The 20657-nt window shown below is 44.0% G+C and overlaps 1 protein-coding gene across 1 annotated transcript in view; it reads left to right on the forward strand.

Moving 5' to 3' along the window:
- The window catches only part of LOC140190571 (transcription factor GATA-4-like), a 29981-nt gene extending 9576 nt beyond the window's left edge, over positions 1-20405 (forward strand). Inside the window, exons 2-6 of the mRNA XM_072247248.1 lie at positions 5834-6000; positions 13522-13647; positions 17192-17279; positions 19007-19131; positions 19748-20405. Of these exons, the coding sequence (XP_072103349.1) occupies positions 5834-6000; positions 13522-13647; positions 17192-17279; positions 19007-19131; positions 19748-19885 (644 nt within the window). The 3' untranslated portion in view covers positions 19886-20405. The remainder of the gene's footprint in view (positions 1-5833; positions 6001-13521; positions 13648-17191; positions 17280-19006; positions 19132-19747) is intronic.
- The last annotated feature ends 252 nt before the right edge of the window (positions 20406-20657 follow it).

Genomic DNA, 20657 nt, shown 5'->3' on the forward strand with positions numbered 1-20657 from the left:
ATTAATCTGTCTAGTCCCGTGGATCTGCACCTGGACCACAGCTCTCTATACGCCTCCCATCTGTGTACCTATCCTAATTTTGCTTAAATGTTAAAATCGAACCTGCATCCACCACTTGAGCTGACAGCTCATTCCGCACTCTCATCGCCCACTGAGTGAAGAAGTTCTCCCTCATGTTCCCCTTAAACATTTCACCCTAACCCATAACCTCTGGTTATAGTGTCACCCAACCATCGTGGAAAAAGAAAGCCTGCTTGAATTTATCCTATCTATGCCCCTCATAATTTTGTATTCCTTTGTCAAATCTCCCCTCAATCTTCTACTTACCGGGGAATAAAGATCTAACCTATTCAACTTTCTATACAACTCAGGTCCTCAATTCCTGGCAACGTCATTGTAAATGTTCTCTGCACTCTTTAAATCTTATTTACACCTTTCCTGTACATAGGTGACCAAAACTGCAGACAATGCTCCAAGTTAGGCCTCAACAACAGCTTATACAAATTCAACGTAACAGCCCAACTCTTATTCTCAATACATTGATTTATAAAGGTCAACGTGCCAAAAGTTTGTTTAAGACCCTGTCTAGTCTCCCTGTGGATGCCAATTTCCAAGAATTATGGATCTATGTTCCCAAATCCCTCTGTTCGACTGCATTCCTCAGTGCCCTACCGCTCACCATGTAAGACTTACCCTGAATGTTTCTCCCAAAGTGCAACAACTCACACTTCCCTGCATTAAATTCCATCTGCCATTTTCCAGCCCATTTTTCCGGATGGTTCTGATCCTGCTGCAAGCTTTGATAGTCTTTCTTCTTGTTCACACTGCAATCCGATTATTTGCTGATCCAGTTTCTCACATCCAGATCATTAATGTAGATAACAAACAATAACAGGCCCAGCACCGATCCCTGTGGCACACCACTGGTCACAGGCCTCCAGTCAGAGGCAACCTTCTACTAGCACCCTCTTGCTTCCTCTGCGAAGTCAATGTCTAATCCAGTTTACTATCTCATCCTGAATGCCAAGCGACTGAGCTTTCTTGACAAACCTCTAATGTAGGACCTTGTCAAAAGTTTTGCTAAAGTCCGGGTAGACAACATCCACTGCCTTGACTTCATCAACTTTCCTGGTAATTTCCTCGAAAAATTCTATAAGATTGGTTAGACATGGCTACCACACAAAAAAAAAGCCATGTTGAGTCTTCTTAATCAGTCCCTGTCCATCCAAATACTTATATATCTCGTTTCTTAGAATATCTTTCAGTGACTTTCCCACTGCTGACCTCAGGCTCACCAGCCTATAATTCCATGGCTTATTCTTAGAGCCTTTCTTAAACATCAGAACATTAACTATCCTCCAATCCATCAACACCTCGCCCCTGGCTAGGGATGTTTAAAATATTCCTGCTAGGGCCCCTGCAATTTCTGAACTAGTATCCTATAGGGTCGGAGGGAGCACCATCTCAGGTCCTGGAGATTTATCCACCATAATTTGCATTAAGACAATAAGCATCTCCTCCTCCATAATCTGTATAGGGTTGATGAACTCGCTGCTGCTTTGCCTCACTTCTATAGACTCTGTATCTGTCTCCCAAGTAAATACAGATGCAAAAAAAATCAGTTTAAGATCTCCCCCATCTCCTTTGGCTCCACGTGTGAGCTACCATTCTGACCTTCCAGAAGATCAATTTTGTCCCCTGCAATCCTTTTCCGCTTAAGATTTCTGTAGAAGCCCTTCGGATTCTCCTTCAGCTTGTATGCAAAAGCAATCTCAAGCCTTCTTTTAACCCTTCTGATTTCCTCTTCTGGTGTTCTCTTGCATTTCTTATACTCCCCAACCACTTCATTTGTTCCTTCCTGCCTATGCACCTCATTTTTCTTAACCAGAGCCTCAATATCTCTCGAAAACCAACGTTCCCTAAACCTGTTATCTTTACCTTTTATTCTGACAGACAAAATGCAAACACTGTACTCTCTAAATTTCACTTATGAAGCTCCCATATCTCAAGTATTAGAACAGCAACACTAAGCTAGAAGCGCATTCTCAGTCAAAAATATGCTTTGTGTTGCACTCAGTCATAGTCATAGAGCACAATACGAGGCCCAATGACCCACCATGCCTTGGTCAACCATCAAATACCTATCTATACTAATCCTATTTTCTAGCACTTGGTCACAGCCTTCAGTGTCTTACTGACGCAAGTGCTTGTCCAGTACCTGCCCCCATCACCGCCTCCAGCAGTGCATTCCAAATTTCAACAAAAAACAACCTGTCCCAATCCACACTTGCGAGATCCTTTCTGATGCCATCAAAATTGGCTTTTCTGCAATTTAGAATCTCAACCCAAGGACCAGACCTAACCTTTTCCATAATTACCACGAAACTAATGGCATTATGATCACTAGTTGCAAGGTCTTCCCCTACACAAATTTCTGTCACCTCTCCTGTGTCGTTGCCTAATAGGAGATCTATTATCATTCTCTCTAGTTGAGAATTCTGATTAAGGAAACTTTTCTGATTACATTTGACAAACTCTTTCCCATCCAGCCCTTTTAAAGTATGGGAGCCCCAGTTAACACGTGGAAAGTTAAAACCAACAACTATCGCCACCTTATGTTTCTTGCAACAATTTGCTATCTCTCTACAATTTTGCTCCCTGAATCCCGCGGACTGTTGGGTGGTCCATAATACAACCCCATTAACCTAGTCATAAAGCCTCACCAGATGAGCTCCCCAGTCTGAGCACTGCCGTGAATTTTTCACCGACTAGCCAATGCCACCCCTCCTCTTTTAATTCTCCTTGCTCTATCATGTCTAAAACAACAGAACCCCGGAATATTGAGCAGCCAGACCTGTCCCTTCTGCAACCAAGTCTCACTCATAGCTACGATGTCATAATTCTACAATACTCCTTGCAATGAAGTATACGCAGCTCAGAACATCAGTCCTAACTTGCTCGACCTTTTGATTCCTGACTTTTGTATGTAGGATTTACCACATCTTTGTCCACAACTGTTCCACTATCTATTCTGGCGCTCTGGTTCCCATCCCCCATTAATTCTACCTTAACCCCCCGTACCTCACCTGCAAACCTTCTCGCTAGCATATTAGTCACTGTCCCGTTCGGGTGCAAAGCGGTCCTTCTGTACAGGATCCACCTTCCCTGGAAGGGAGTCCAATGATCCAAACATCTGAAGACCCCACCCCCACTCCGCACTTTCTCCTTAGCCACGTGTTAAACTGCACGATCATCCCATTTACGGCCTCCCTAGCACGTGGCACGGGTTCCACTCCTGAGATCACGGCCCTGGAGTTCCTGTCATTTAATTTAGCAGCTAACTCACTCCCTGAACTCATTTTCTAAGAGCTCTTCATTGATGTCATTGGTACCGATGTGGACCACAAACTCTGGCTGTTCACCCTCCCAATTAAGAATTCCGTGGACTCGATCAGAGGAGTCCGTGACCTTCGCATCCAGCGGGTAACATACCAACCAGGAATCTCATTCTCGTCCACAGAACTCCTGTCCATTTCCCTAACCAATGAATCCCCTATCACTACACCTCGCCTCTTCTCCCCACTTACTTTTTGAGCCACAGCGCTAGACTCATTGCAGGAGACTTGACTACTGTGTCTTTCCTCTACTAGGACATTCCCCTCACCCCCAATGTTATCCAAAGCAATATACCTGTTATTGAACAGCCACAGGGTACTCTGCTCTGCTGCCTATCACCTTCCCCTCTCCTGACGGTCACATTGTTTCTTATGTCCTGCACCTTGGGCGTAGCCACCTCTTTATATGTCCTGTCCATCAACCCCCTCAGCCTTCCGAAGTTCAGCCAGTTCCAGCGCCAATTCCTTAACATGGTTTGTTAGAAATTCTAGCTCGATACATTTCTTGCTGTTGTAGTTGTCAGAGATGCGGGAAGTCTCCCTGCCTTCCTAAAAGGAGCATTCCACTATTCTACCTAACATTCTCGCTGCTCTAAATGTGCAGCCAGAAAGAAAGAAAGAGTAACTAATGAAAAAAAAACAAATCGACCTACAGGCCTGGTGAGGCAAAGACTCGACTCCCCACTCAGACACTGGCCCACTCACACAATGGCCGCTCTGCTTCAACCTAACTTCTTTTGGATCTTACCAAGTGCCCAGTTATGCACAATCCAGTGTGTCCTCGGGAACTGTGGCGTGCAAAATTATAGTATCTAATTATGTTGCCAGTATAAAAAAGGCATGCGATTAATCCTGACAATTTGTTTAATTATTTCATTGAAGTTGTGCTTCATTAAAGCTCTTTGCTGTTTTTCCAGGATAACATTGTATTATATATCACGTTATGAATTTTGTAACTGCAGAATTACACAGGAGGGCAAGATCCCGCTTTCTAAAAGTTTACCCAGAATAACAACCGGACTGCCCACTTGCTGCAAATATTATCTTCTTCCGTTGAAAATCCAGAGCAACACACACAAAATGCTGGAGGAACTCAGCAGGTCAGGTAGCATCTAAGGAAAGGGATAAACGGTTGACGTTTCCGGCCGAGACTCTTCATTAGGACAAAGAGTCCTGCAGTCTCGGCTCGAAACGTCAACTGTATATTATTTTCCATAGATTCTGCCTGACCTTCCGTGTTTTATCTTCATCCAGTGTTTTTTTTTAACTGAATGGGGTATTGGACAGGTTGAAGCTATTGTCTCCAGTGCTCCAGCCATTCCAATTCCTAGCAACTGTCTGATGTCAATTCAGACTGCACATGATGTTAGTGTCCTGTTTGACCCTGTGTTGAGATTCTGACTCTTTCTCCGCTCACTACTAAGGATGCTAATTTGATCCATTGCGACATTAGCCTGCTGAAAACCTCAGCCATGCGTCACTTCATGCATGTGTACCCTAACAAAGTATCGGCGAGCTTTTTTGTTCTACTCTGTACAGCCTTGAGGGCATCCACAACTCTACTGTCCGACCATCAATATCTATCACCTGCCCTTGACCCATCCATCGTGACGCGATGGCTCCACCGTAATTCTAAGATCTCTTTTTCGGCTACATTAAGAGCTTTGGTCTTTTCTAACTCTGCCATTCCCTCAAGTATTATAAATCTCTGAAATATTTTCTCCTCCAGTTCTCTATGTAGTTGTCCACCAATAGTCGCCCAGAGAGGACGGAACTCTCTCTATGCTGCTCCGCCTTTCCTGCCCCCTTTAAGACACTCTTCAACCCCCAACCCTCGAACCAAACTATTGCCTAGTGATTTTAATATCTCACAAGTGACGGGGCATCGTTTTTTTAAAAATTGTTTGAAAACGATCTTACGAAGGTATTTGAAAGGTTTGTGTTCCATAGTCTAATAACACAGCACATCTCTCGAATATTCAGCTTGACGCCGCTTAGTTAGTCCAACTCTCACCTTAATTAATGCAAACTCCTCTCGGGCTTTGCCGCTGTGAATGCTCTTTGCAAAAATCCATATTCGGGGACGGACTGCAGTCTGAATCACTTACTGAATGTAAAACCAGCTCTTTACCGCCGATTTCTCACCAACAACTTGTTTACGTTAATGCACAAGTGTCTATACATCTCACTGAAAGAATGAGAAAAAAATAGCAGTCCACTCGGCCCCTCTGGCTTATTCTACCATTCGAGGTTATCAGCGGTCGCCCCGTGTCCACTGATGCCCTTGATATGAGAATTCGCCGATCCCCCGTTTTGGATCCTTAATTTTATATGGCCGGCCTTCTTAGCGTGTAGAACAGTAAACTGTGTTATTAGTCTTTTTTAATGGAGTTTGTGAGTGTGCCTAGCAATTACTTTGAAATCTTCTCTTTGCCTAGAACTACTTGAAGACGTCCTTGAAGGCCGAGAGTGCGTGAATTGCGGGGCCATGTCTACCCCACTGTGGCGGAGAGATGGGACCGGCCATTATCTGTGCAATGCCTGTGGACTCTATAACAGAATTAACGGGATTAATCGACCTCTTATCAAACCTCTCAAACGGCTGGTAAGATACAGGAAAGCGTGCTCCGTGGCGAGATTGGAGGTTTAGGTTGATGTTGACAGAAAGGAATCATTCTCTCTTTTTTTGTGTGAACAATCATAAACACGTCTCCTGAGCAATAATCTCAAAGTGCTCTCCGACGGTCAATAAACGGCTGCCGCACGCTTGATTAACACCCTGTGTTCAGCATGAGCTGGAGTTATTCATGAGGAACAGACATTTTGTTTCCATTGTTTGTACCCGTTATATTTAATGATTTGTTTTAGTCAAGGTAGAACTTTGAACTTTGAAGAGCCTTCAGGAAATGTTTGAAATAATTTCCTTGTTTTTTTCAAACATGTAAGCAACGTTTAATTAATGATGCATCAGGAAGGCAGTTTAATATGTGTATATTGATATTATTAATGTAGATATGCGCTTTTATTTTGTTTAAGAGATTTAATTGTCTGTTAAACTTCGCAATCATTGATTTTCATTCATTCCGGTTAAAAATCTTCAATATATAAAAAAATCCTAGGACGACAAGATTGAAAAGCTCAGTTTATGAGGCTATTGTTTTGTTAGCAGGGTATAAATTATTGAGAATACAGAGGATAGAACAATACAGAACAGTTCAGACCATTCAGATCGACGATGTTGTGTCGACTTTTTAATCTACTCAAATGCTTCCCTCCAGCGCAACCTTCAGCTTTTTCTTTCATCCACGTGCCTATCCAAGATTCTCTTAAATCTCCGCAATGTGCAGTACAGTGTATGTTTCCATCACCAATCCCAGAGGAAAGGATAGGTATGTTTCCTACTTACAGAGTGGTAAGCTTCACGCGCGTACCACTCTCTGTGTAAGAAACAGACCTCTGACACCATCTTCCCCGCCCCCCCCCATTCTTTCCTCCAATCACTTTAAAATAATGTATTAGTTATTTCTGCTGCTTGCTCGGACGCTTAGCTCCGAAATGGAACACAGGCCATCGATGACCTCCCGTCTCCAATGTCCTCTGAAGTCGGTGGTGTGGTCAGAGTTTCCATTGCATCCACCGTACAGGGGATTGGCAGTTACAGCTTCATTGGAGCCCCGTTGGCCTTCCATACGCGTTTCCACCTCCAACAACAGGGACAATAGCGTTGGACATTGAGACGCAGCTATTTACGCCCTACGGGATAAAGATGATGACTGTCCACTCTTCCTCTGCATCTTGCATTTATACACATATATCAAGTTACCTCTCATACCTCTTTGCTCCAAGGAGAAAACCCCTAGCTCGCTCAAACATTCCTCACAGAATATGCCATCTAATCCAGAGTGCATTGGATAACGCTCCTCTGAACCCTGACTAATTCTTATAATGAGGCGACCATATTTGAACTATGCTATATAAAAAATGTTTCAACTCTTAGCTGGGCAAACTTTTATGCCTGTCGGATACCTTGCATGGACCTATTCCTTTAGTTAGTCTTGCAGTGCGTATTCCAGTAACCGATCAGAACGCGAGCGTTTGTTGCTCTTCTTTCCAGTGTGCTCTTCTTTCCAGTGAGACAAGATAGATTTGGTAACTTGAATGTAGAAATCTATTATTAGGTAAAAGCACAAGCAGGAAGTCAGTTGAGCTTAAACGGTTAAGAACATTGCAACAGACGAGGACAATCCAGCCTTTCGAGCCTGACCCTCCACTCAATGAGTTGATTGCTGACGCGTAACCTTGTTATTTCACATTTTTTTTTCTAATCAGTTTCAGTTATTTCATGGACAATTTAATTAGCCTCAATGGCTGTTTGAGGAAGAGTTCCAAGCCTGCACCACCACCCCCCGCCCCCCCCCCCGCCATCCTTTCAACATGGAAGTGACCTCGAGCTTCGTCCGTCCAAATCAAGAATTAGGAGCAGGAGGAGGCAATTCGGCCCTTCGAGCCTTTTCTGCCATTCACAGAGTTTATGAATGATCTTTTACCTCAACGCATTTTTCCATTTCTGTCCTTAAATCCTTTAATACTCAGAAGTCTATCGATCACTATTTTGAAAGCAGTAACAAATCGCCTCAGTCGTTAATTGTCTTCAACTGTTCGATTCTACACCATACTGCTCGACTTCCCAATGAGGGTGAACAGGTTGTCTGCATTTATCGAGTTCTCCATTATAACCTTATAACCATTTAATTTGCCTGTTAATTTCCAGCGAAACCAATCACATTTTCAATTATTTTGCCTTACAATATAATCACTGGATACCAGATATTATTCTGATAGCAGATACCACTAGACTGAAGGACATCTTCTCCTTCACTGATATCAGACTCTTGAACGGACCACATTTGCGATAAGATGGCCCCTTTGTCTTATATTCTACCTCCTTATGATCGTGCGCTTTATCGTTTACCCGCACTGCACGTTGCCGGTAGTTTTTACACCTCACTCTAGCTCATTACACCGTGTGATGATTTTATCTGTACAAGCAGTGGGCAAGGCAAGCTTTTCTCTGTATCATGATACAAGCGATAACAACAAGCCAATACCAATACGACACTTCCTCCTAAAGCAATGTGTTCTTTCTAAGATGTTGCGCTAAGGTTGCTCACGGAGCTCCAGGTGTGGTCCAATGAGGACTCCAGCAGAAGTCCGAGCACTTTGCAGTCCTGTCCATACACCCAGTCTCCCGCCAGTTAACTCATTTCCTGCTCAGATCTATAATATTCAATTCCACAATTTACAACTTTAAGAAGGGATTTATCAAATATCTTCTGAAAGTTCATGTAAGTTCTCTCGACATTCACTTGCCGATTACTTTCGGCTATATATATTAAAAAAAGTTTTGGAAACGCATGAGACCGCTGATACTAGAATCCAGACTAAAAACAAAACGAAGTGGCGGCTATAAGAACTCGGCGTGATAGGCAGAATTCGTGGAGTCAAATGATGGTCAGTGCTTGAGATCGGATATTCTATATCCGTACCAAAAGTATGTGGTGAGGATAGAGATGTGAGAGGAAAGAGAAGCTGTTAGGTGATAGGAGGAACCAAAGTAAACGAGAGGGATGATGAGTAGATAGAGCTCGGTGCCGGTGGGTGACGAGACTTGGTGATGGGAAGGAGCGAATGGCAGAGATGAACAAAGAGAGGGCAAACTTCGGTGGTCTGGTGGGAGTGGGAAAGGGACACAACAGGTAAGGGTTACATGAACTTGGAAGATTTTTTTTGTTCACATTGAAATGTAAACTACTCAAGTGGATTGTGAGGTGTTGTTTTGTGAGCCTTTCCATCTTCCCCTTCCCTAACCCGCCATCCTTCTCTATCTGGTTCCATCCGCCCATCAGCTCTCCCTTATCCGCTTCTGTCTCAACACCACCCTCCCCCACCCCGTTTCCTTCTGTCCATTATCCCCTGATACCCTGATCTGGTTCCAACTATTACCTACGAGCTTCCTCTTCACCCCTCCCCCTTATTTCAAAACACTACCTTCTCTCTACATACGCCGTCCTGATGCAAGGTCTCCATACAAAACATCGAACGTCCCGTCGTCTCCGTAGTTGCTGCTGGACACGCTGAGTTCTTCCAGTAGCTAATCTTCTGCTACTTATCAGGCATTAGCTTTCCTTTCCAAACTCTTGTCATTTCTCTGTGGCCAACTTAAAATGTCTACGCACAAGCGGATGCTGGAAAATCCAAACAACACACACAAAATGCTGGAGGAACTCAGCAGGCCGGGAAGCATTTATGGAAGAGAGTAAACAGCCGACGTTTAGGGCCGAGACCCTTTATCAGGACGCAAGATGAAGGGCCTCGGCCCGAGAAGTCGGCTGTTTACTCTTTTCAGTAGATGCTGCCTGGCCTGCTGAGTTCTTCCAGCATTTTGCGTGTATTGCCTGAACATGTTCACTGTGCAGTTGTCGCATCCTATATGATGGATACAGGTGACTTCCTAGTAACAAAGGGTGGATTATCTGGGCTACAATTCACTGATTTCCCCCCCTCGTGATTTTTCAAACCCTAAGAGGAAGCAGTTTAGCCTCCAGGCCATGTTTCAGCAATTATGCTTGATATACATCTTAATCCCTGCCCCTGGCCTTCGTTTCCCAACCCTTGCCTAACGCAAGTCTATCGAATTAGTTCCCCGTGCTCTATTTACTTTCAAGACGTTTATTCAGCTTAAATAAGTTTCTTATGAAACGATTTTCTTGAGACTGCCTTTCTCCGAAACCAAATGTCAAAAGTGGTTCTCCAATTATTAGTTAAATTGGAAGAACTGATATGTTTTATACGGTTCTGTATTGCAAGTGTTAAAGCAACTACACGATTTATTGCAAGTTTAAACCACAAGAGGAGGAAATGCTGCAAATTCTGTGGTTAGGAGCATTTAAACTAGGCCACTTAATCAAGACAATTTGCCGATTGATGTAAAATGTAAATTCTGAATAATTCCAAAAAGAAAATGCGTTATACGACAGCTTCTGTTCGGATATAACCTGGTTATAAAATAATGTTTTCCTTCACGGTTATCGTGACACGGTAATATGAATTGTCACACGCACAGTCCTGAAGAAGGGTCTTGGACCAGAACGACTATTGTTCACCCGCCCCGGCCTCGGGGGTCCCATAGATGTGCCGCACTTGCTGGATTCCACCAGCATTTTGTGCGTGATGTTCGAGATTTCCAGAATCTGAGAATCTCTTTTTATAGATATAAATTGTCACTAGGCTATTATAATACAAATTATTCATATACAGGAGGGCGTCACGTAGTTATTGCAATTCAGAAGGCAGGTTTACGCAGTTATTTGTTCCATGAACGTTGAGCTGGTGCGCAAAATATTTTATGTAATTTTATTGTATTTTATTAAAATGGTTGAACAATCCGGTAGCTACGATATGGTAAGTGCTGGAGCTTCTTGTGGTCTGAGCGACGACAATAGGTCACATCATCGGATAGCGTAGTGTTAGCAAAACGCTTTACAGTACCAGCAACCCGGGTTCAATTTCCACCGCGGCCTGTAAGGAGTCCTAAACAACAGGAATTCTGCAGATGCTGGAAATTCAAGCAACACACATCAAAGTTGCTGGTGAACGCAGCAGGCCAGGCAGCATCTCTAGGACGAGGTACAGTCGACGTTTCAGGCCCTTCGTCAGGACTGTAAGGAGTCCGTACGTTCTCTCCGTGGCGGCGTGGGTTTCCTCCGGGTGCTCTGGTTTACCACCACAGTCCAAAGACCGACCGGTCACTAGGTTAATTGGTCATTGTAAATCGGCCCGTGATTAGGCTAGGGTTAAATCGGGGGGATTGCTGGCCGGCTCGAAGGGTAGCAAGGGCCGATTCCGCGCTGAATCTCAGTAAATTAAGAAATAAATAATTCACAGTAGACATTCACTGGGTTTTTTTTGCAAGGAATGATGTGATAATATACTGAGCGCCATGTATTTATAGTAAGATTATAGTTAGTTATCTTCATTTTAGCTATAGATATCTGGAGAACTTACTAGTTGAAACTCGTGACATAATAATTCTTCTCACGGGATCCTCTTTATCTGGAGCTTAAACTTGCCCTGACTAAAACGGAGGACCGACCTGCAAACACCTGAAAGATTGCTAAAAGATAGAAATAGCAAAACAGATCTCAAAGGCGTTTCGCTGATTTGCGGGAAGGGTTCGGTTTAATTCTCAGCTACGCACCGGATAATTAATTTGTTCATATGCACAATAGGCCCATGATACTCACTTTTGTTTTGTAAATTCATATCACTATCAATGTAATTAATATTGTGTTCGGGTTCAGAGGAGGCGTTTAATTTTAAACAGGCAAGGCTCTCAATCCATCCATTAATCAGTCAGACACCTGATAAAGGAAGCAGGGATTTCATTCGCATGGGATTTTTTTTAAGCGCGTGGTTTATCAATAGTGTCGCTGCTACGGTAATATAGTGTCTGTGTAATGTAACCTGGATGAGCCGTAGATTACTTGGACAATTCCCGGCTCCGTATGATGTTAATTTGTTATGTCATAACAGTGGGGAAAATACCCATAACTCGCCAACAAGATGCAGACTAAAACAACGTACCTCAACGTTTGTTTTATTACTACTTTTTCGTAGAATGGAATCCGGAACCCAGATTAAATATGAACTCATCGCTGATTCTTGGCCAGACCCCACAAAAACTGAAAAGACTATATTTGGTCAATTATTGATGAATGGTCAGCCCGGATTCGAGATAGCATTGCCACCTGATCCACGTTTGGACAGGTTAATCCTCTCGTTCAATGCACGTTCCTGACATTTTTTTAAATACATGCAAATCAGGCAGTGGCGGACTTTCCACTTTGACCCTACTCCCTGCGACATGACAGCTTTATCAGAAAACATAAGAAATGATTCCTTGCCCTGTCCGGGCCTCGTTCTGCCAACTGGAGACGGCAAAATGAGGGGTCAAGTCTTCTGAAGGAAAATACCGGCTCCATCCTGTTTCCCTTATTCAGTCCTAAAAGCGTCCAGGTGGAACCAGCCACCAAATTCAGTAGCAAGACTCGGCAACCCAGAGAGGTAGAAAGAGCAGGGAGTAAACTGCAGGGACAGTAAAGACAAGCCATTTTTATAATAAACCGGATTTGGTAGCCGCAGTTCTCCAAGGGATATCTAATCTGCTGGTAAATTGCACAGACAAGGAAAAAAAAACTAGAAGCAAACAATGCTGTCTCCTCCTGTGAGAAATATGTAACTGTTTGATGCTTAATGTGAAAATAAACAGGCGTCAAAACAGAAATAGATCCAAATGTGATCCAGTTACTGAGCTTACACATTCCGTTGCAATATGGCCGACTATTTTCCCCCCTTTTCCTGGAATTTACTCGCTCTCGCCATATAGAACATAACCGCGTTCTTTCACACCTTTGCATCTCAAGTAGTGATCAGAAGACCGCAGCAAAGAAAATAAAACTCTTGGCAGAAACAGCGACATTCAAAGGGGTTCTGCTTCTGAATTCACACCTAGGTCAATTATATTAACCAGTCTTTTAGGTCATTTACTTCTGTTCAGCCCACCTTGGAATAACAATCCTCCCCCCCCCCCCAACCCCCAGCCTGCGATAGAACAGTACACGCCCTTCGTGAGGTCAGCCATTTAAAAGCACAAAACTAACAAAGGCCACCGTGTATTATTAAAGTCTAACAGCTAGTCTTAATAGCTTTACTTATTAAGCAATAGTCAATATTAAGGTATATTGGCGTGACTGTCAGATAGGTTAAATGATTTACGGACGGGACCAAAGGTTCAAACTGCTATTGTTCTGTAAATACGTTCGATACCATTTTAAATGGCTCTTGAACCAAGGCAATCTATAGTGCTAAAGGTTACTGCGAACCAGGGAGCCATTGGCAAAGTTTTTTCCTTGGATCTTGCACAATAGGTGCCAGTCTTTCCCGCCGGGAGACTGAAATTTCCCGTCTGTAATAAATGTTCCTTCTCATTTTGGAAAACGCATTGTATAGAGATACATTTCATGATGGCTGCCGCGGGTGGATAGTAACGCCGGTCTTTGTCTTTCAGTCTGCGTCTCGGAGAGAGGGCCTGTCCTGCTCCAACTGTCACACCACTACCACCACCCTGTGGCGGCGCAACGCGGAGGGAGAACCCGTGTGTAACGCCTGCGGGCTCTACATGAAACTCCACGGGGTAAGTGGACAGGGAGAGAGGCGGAGCGCGGACCCCAAATGCACCACACGGATTCAGCACCCACCGAGTTCAGGCAAGGTCACCTCAGTTGGTTCGGCAAATATCGGCCCTCTCCGGAGAGATAATTTGCACATTGTAATAATTACTACAGTCAGAAAGAAGGTACAACTGGAACCTGAAGACACACACTCAATGTTTTAGGGCAGCCTCTTTCCCCTCCGCCATTAGATTTCTGAACGGCCAATGAATCCACGAACCATTTTTGCTCTCCTTTTGAACTACTTATCTAAATTTTAATATATTTCTTATTAGACCACAAGATATAGGAGCAGAAGTAGGCCATTCAGCCCATCGAATCTGCTCCGCCGTTCAATTATAGGCTGATCCAATTCTTCCAGTCATCCCCACTCCCCTGCCTTCTCCCCATACCCTTTGATGCCCTGGCTAATCAAGAACCTATCTATCTCTGCCTTAAATACACCCAATGACTTGGCCTCTCCAGCCGCTCGTGGGAACAAATTCCACAGATTTACCACCCTCTGACCAAAGTAATTTCTCTGCATCTTAGTTCTAAAAAGACGTCCTTCAATCCGGAAGTCGGGCCCTCTTGTCCTAGAATCCCCTACCATGGGAAATAACTTTGCCATATCTAATCTGTTCAGGCTGCTTAACATTCAGAATGTTTCTCTGAGATTCCCCCCCCCCCCCCCGCAACCATTCTCCTGAACTCCAGGGAATACAGCCCAAGAGCTGCCAGACGTTCCTCGTATGGTAACCCTTTCATTCCTGGAATCATTCTTGTGAATCTTCTCTGAACCCTCTCCAATGTCAGTATATCCTTTCTAAAATAAGGAGCCCAAAACTGTACACAATACTCCAGGTGTGGTCTCACGAGTGTCTTATAGAGCCTCAACATCACATCCCTGCTCTTATATTCTGTACCTCTAGAAATAAAGGCCAACATTGCATTTGCCTTCTTCACAACCGACTGAACCTGAAGGTTAACCTTTAGGGTATCTTGCACAAGGACTCCCAAGTCCCTTTGCATCTCTGCATTTTGAATTCTCTCCCCATCTAAATAATAGTCTGCCCGTTTATTTCTTCCACCAAAGTGCATGACTATACACGTTCCAACATTGTATATCATTTGCCATTTCTTTGCCCATTCCCCTAATCTATCTAAGTCTTTCTGTTTCCTCAACACTACCCGCTCCTCCACCTATCTTTGTATCATCGGCAAATTTAGCCACAAATCCATTAATACCGTAGACCAAATCGTTGACATACATCGTAAAAAGCAGCGGCCCCAACACCGACTCCTGTGGACCTCCATTGGAAACCGGCGGCCAACCAGAATAGGATCCCTTTATACCCACTCTCTGTTTTCTGCCGACCAGCCAATGCTCCACCCATGCTAGTAACTTCCCTGTAATTCCACGGGCTCTCATCTTGCTAAGCAGCCTCATGTGCGGCACCTTGTCAAAGGCCTTCCAAAAATCCAAGTACACCACGTCTACTGTATCTCCTTTGTCTACCCTGCGTGTAATTTCCTCAAAGAATTGCAGTAGGTTTGTCGGGCAGGATCTTCCTTTCAGTAAACATTATTATACCGTACTGCTGCCACAACAAAAAAAAATACAAATTTCACGACATACGTCAGTAGTAATAAACCTGATTCTGATCTGACGCCAGAGAACTGAAGATATAAAAAAAAATGCAGATATAGGAAAACTGAAAATCGGGTCAATTTTTGGTTTCGGCTGAGCCCAAAGGTCGCAACTTCCGAATGTTTAATACCCTGCGTCCTCTTAGAAATAAAATGACAGAATTTAAATCAGACTTTTGCTACTTCCCGTTGCCTCCCGAATCAGCATTGCTTAATTTTCTGTATTACCAATGCTCCAAAATAGAAATTCTAATTTTAGTTACATTGTTTCCTTTGGTAGCTCGAATTTTATGGAAATAAAAAAAACAAAACCATTATAAAATGTTTTGTTTGCTAAATCTCAAATATCAGTTCTAAAGTCGGGCAGGTGGATGTTGGCAGGGGAAACACACACACACACACACACACCATATGAAGATCAATTTCACAGGGACTGCCGTTAGTGGCGCCCTCAGGGCCGCGACAACACGCCGGAGGCTGAAGTTCCACGCTGTACACTGAACCGCAGGCTGCATGGACAATGAGCTAGCGTGGCAGAGTTGCGGGGCCACCACGCCCAGATTCTAACTGCCTCCTTAGACGAGCAGCAAAGATCCCAAGGAACTATTGTGAAAAAGAGCAGAGGCATCATACTCTCGTCGCATCGGGCATTGTTTAGCCTTCAATCAGCAGCAATGGGAACAAATTATCCGATCGTTATCACGCCGCGGGAACGTGCGAGGCAAAAATCGCGGATCCATTTTTCCAAAGTGAGACCGCCCTTGAAAATGCCTTTCGTTGGCTGGAAGACGCTACAAATGCGGATTTCATTATTCCGTTAAAACCCATTCTGTTGGGAATTTGAAGGAAAAAGAAGGGATGTAGTTTCAGTAAGTGTGCAGAGATTAAGGCTCTGCGGTTCACAACACCACATGCCACAGAGGTTGTCGTTCTTCAACAAATATATTCAGTCCTCCTATTTTAGTTCAGCCAGTTATCTCACATACCAACTCCTCTTTTAAAGATAATCATGCGGCGACGCGAATGAGCAATGGCCTATTTAAATTCCAACATTTTGTTTCTAAATGGGCGCAGGGAATTAGTTACTCGACACCACTTGGTATTTGAGGGGGGACTTGATAGAGGTGTTTAAAATTATGAGGGGGATTGATAGAGTTGATGTAGATAGCCTTTTTCCATTGAAAGTGGGGAAGATTCAAACAAGAGGACATGATTTGAGAGTTAAAGGGCAAAAGTTTAGGGGTAACATGAGGGGGAACTTCTTTACTCAGAGAGTGGTCGCTGTGTGGAACGAGCTTCCAGCAGAAGTGGTTGAGACAGGTTTGATGTTGTCGTTTAAAGTTAAATTGGATAGATATATGGACAGGAAAGGAATGGAGGGTTATGGGCTGAGTGCAGGTCGGTGGGACTAGGTGAGAGTAAGAGTTCGGCACGGACTAGAAGGGCCGAGATGGCCTGTTTCCGTAATGTAATTGTTATATGGTTATATGAATAACGTTACACTGTGAAGTCGCATTCAGTCCTCGTTAGTCTGAAAGGTTTAATATAATTCGTGAGTGCAGGTCACCCCCACATTGATTTAATGTGATATTTCAATGGTAATGGTGGAAACTGCAGCACTGAAGGAGGCCGGCGCCCCACCGTGCCTGGGACCTTACCATTCCTCACTATAATTATAAACACAAGAGTTACTGCAGATGCTGGGAATACGCACAACATGGCAGAGGGGCTCAGCAAGTCGGGCAGCATCTGTGGATGGGAGTAATAAGTCGACGCTTCGGGCCGAGACCCTTCATCAGGACTACTTATACATTTATATATTTTATACATTTCTTTGATTGGCCATTTCACTGACCATTGTTTTGTTTCGCCCGGTAGATACCGCGACCTTTAGCAATGAAAAAAGAGGGCATTCAGACCAGGAAGCGGAAACCAAAGAATGTGAACAAAGACACATCTTCCGCTGGTAAGCAACAGCGGGCAGTGCTGGTGAATTTAACCAGACAGCTTTTCGGCCTTTAGTCTAAGCAAGCAACAGAAAAGAACGGGATATGTTATTAGTGGAATAACGTACACCGGCAAGCTTGAGACCGAAGAAGCACTTTCAGTTGGAGATATTTTGACAGCTCTTAACATTTCCAGCCAACCTACATCCACGTAGGTTACAGAAAAAAATATAATTCACATCGCATTCTAAATGATAGAAAGTTTAAAATAATAGATATTTAGCGGGAAGTTCAAGCGCTGACAAAGATTATTGGCAGACAGGTTAGTGTGTAACGGAAACTTCTCCGAGATGGTTGCGAGATGGGCTGCTGCAACGCGGAGGACAGTGGTCGTTGGTTGAGGCCGGAGAAACCCGTAGAATTATGTGCGAGGACCGAGAATCTCAGCAGCGGGCGGGCATGTAATGACCAGGGTAACCCTGGGACCCTACTTATGTCCAATTTTGTTAACCAGGGCCCCTTTAGTTCACCTACAAAAGGGTTCCTCTGCCCACCGTTCAGCAGACGGTGCCGACATTGCAGGCACGTGAGAAAATTTGCTTCGCCTGCTTTCGACCGGTTTTTCTATCCGCGCGTCAGATGCAGGGAGGTGCGGGCCGGTAATGACGGGGTTCTGTTGAACTGGCATTATCCCCTCGCTTTCTGTCATTAAGGATCGGCGGTCTGCTGCCGGGAGAGCCGCGGGCTTGTGCTGTTGGGCCGGATGGAATTGATGGGTTTGCTGAGTCGGTTGGTGGGAGACAGACCGGCCTTGGTGGCTGATAATGGGTCGTCAGTAAGAGCGTAGAGTTACAGTTGCCGGGAGATGTGGGACTATAGGTTTACCCGTCAGCATGGTAGAAGAAACAGCATGTTCTGCCGCTGACCGGGTGATTCAGACTGCCAAGGGGTTTTGTGATCGGAGTGGCACAGAAATACAATCAGGGATCATGGTAAACAAGAGGAATTCTGCAGATGCTGGAAATTCAAGCAACACACACCAAAGTTGCTGGTGAACGCAGCAGGCCAGGCAGCATCCCTAGTAAGAGGTACAGTCGACGTTTCAGGCCGGGAGTCCTGCCGAAGGGTCTCTTCCTGAAACGTCGACTGTACCTCTTCCTAGAGATGCTGCCTGGCCTGCTGCGTTCACCAGCAACTTTGATGTGTGTCGCAGGAATCATGGTGGCGGTCAGTGGCTGGGAATGGATACGGTGGTTGGCAGATAGGAAGTGGAGGACAAGATTACCTGCGGCTGGATGAGGATTGGGCCAAGGCGGATTTGCGTGAGGGGTGGCTGAGTCGGTTGTTACGGGAGAAACCCACCTTAAACGGGCCCGATAATCCTATAACGTCAGATTCTTATTAGCAAGAGTCCTTTTAGTTCACACGCAACTTGGTTTGTCAGTGAGAGTCCTTTCTGCCCAGCGTTCAGCTGGCGGTGTTGATATTGTGTGCAGAATGGAAAAAATGTTTACAATACTTTGCAGGTTGTTGAGCGCCTTTGCATTGGCGCGTCAGATGTAAGGAGGTGCCCGGACAACAGTAACAGACTGTATAAGCTGCATTATTTTCAATAATGTTTCATTTCGCTGTGAATGTGGATCACTCACCTTGGGCACAAAATGTAACGTTGCTAGGAACTTTGAATACGGTTCATGATATTTAACCGACACAAATCCGATATTTCTGTTATATCTTTGTCTCTCAGCTCCCTTTTCAAGTTTGCCATCCACCCCTACTAGTACTACTGCTGGTGCGTTAGAACTTATCACACCAAAGACCGAGCCAGGCCTTTACTCACCTGCATGCAGGGTCCAGAGGTTTAACACTCAGGTAAGCCCATAAGTGTGAAAAACCTGGTGGATCACCTTTCCATGATCCACCGGGTTCTGGGAAAGATGACTCAGATGTGCTCTAGAGCATGTGGGAAAGAGCAATGTATTACAAGGGTTAAAAGGTAGAGCTGGGTGATATTAGCTCCATCCACCACTTGATTCGCCACAACCCTAGACTTAGTTCAACATTCTTGTCTATGGCCAGAGTTTCTACCTGTGGTGGGGGGGTGGGGGGGGGTTGGTGAGGGGGTGGCGTGTATTCAATGTTGAGCCAAGTTAAAGATCTGCTCCACAGACAACAAAATGGATGGGTGGACAAATGAGACAATGCATGAAAATCTGAACAACACATAGGTGGAGATCTGGTAACCTTCTGGGTACTTGAAGGAATCTCCCCTGTTCCCCCTCAGTGGCAAATAATACAATCAAAGGTGCTTACTTAATTGACTTAGGCTTCTTCCCAATTTTTCCCTGACATGTTCCACGTTCATGCAAAGTTTCTAGAGGTCAAATGTTACTACAGAACCATATCAACATTAAAAACTTAACATAAAGTGACACTTCTGATATTCCCAATGATCCACTTCAATGCCTCCTCTTTCTATTATTTCCAGGACACTTTAGGGGCAGGTGGCAATTGTCTTCGCTTCAGCATTCCAGCTTTGAAACTGACAAACTCAAGTGAACCGAGCACTAGTAGAGAATCCAAGGAAGGCAAATCCTACCCTTTCGGCAGCATGGAGATGGTCTGACACCAGCGAGACCACCTACCGCCAGAAATCTCTCAAAGCTACAATTTCACTGATGGAGTTTGCAACTGAGATTCATTTTTTACCTTAAAGGAAAACTGGAAATGATAAAGAAGATAAAAGAATGCCAGGAAGAGAAATCAAATGGAATGCTGGGTCATATCATGTTATAATTTAAAAGAGTGAGTGTTGCAAAAATGATGTCTTACTGCTAAGGCTTAACACTGCCTAAATTCCTTGTAGGTGACCTTGGCACAACCCTGATCCAACATTGTTTGTAACTAAGTGCCTTTTATGGATCACCATTTGCTGTATGTCTCTAACTTTCCACTTGAAATGGATATATTTGGAGTGTGCTGCCTAGACAGTTGCACATTTGGAACAGTTTGAACAGATCTTGCCTCTGGTAAAAGTACGTTTGCGTTTCATTGGGATATTATTTTTTCTTAATGTAAGTAGTTCTTGTTGTATTATGGATGGTTCAGGCTAATAATAAAATGCAACTTAATAAATTCAGATTGTCTCCTGCAATGTGTCTACTGTATTAATCAAAGTGGCTTAGTGTGCAACCTCTTAATGCCCTTAACATGGGGTATTTACCACAAAATGAAAACTGGAGCATTTAATGATATCTTTGAAACTGGCCTTTAAGGATTATTTGCTGGTTTGTATGAATACATGAACACAGCACAGGGCCAGAGTATGTTCAAAGGACTTGAGATAAAACTATTTATCCTTTTTTAATAAGAAATATTTTCAAACTAAGGACATTCAT

The sequence above is a fragment of the Mobula birostris genome, chromosome 30 (genome assembly GCF_030028105.1).
Source record: "Mobula birostris isolate sMobBir1 chromosome 30, sMobBir1.hap1, whole genome shotgun sequence".
Taxonomy (NCBI): Eukaryota; Metazoa; Chordata; class Chondrichthyes; order Myliobatiformes; family Myliobatidae; genus Mobula; species Mobula birostris.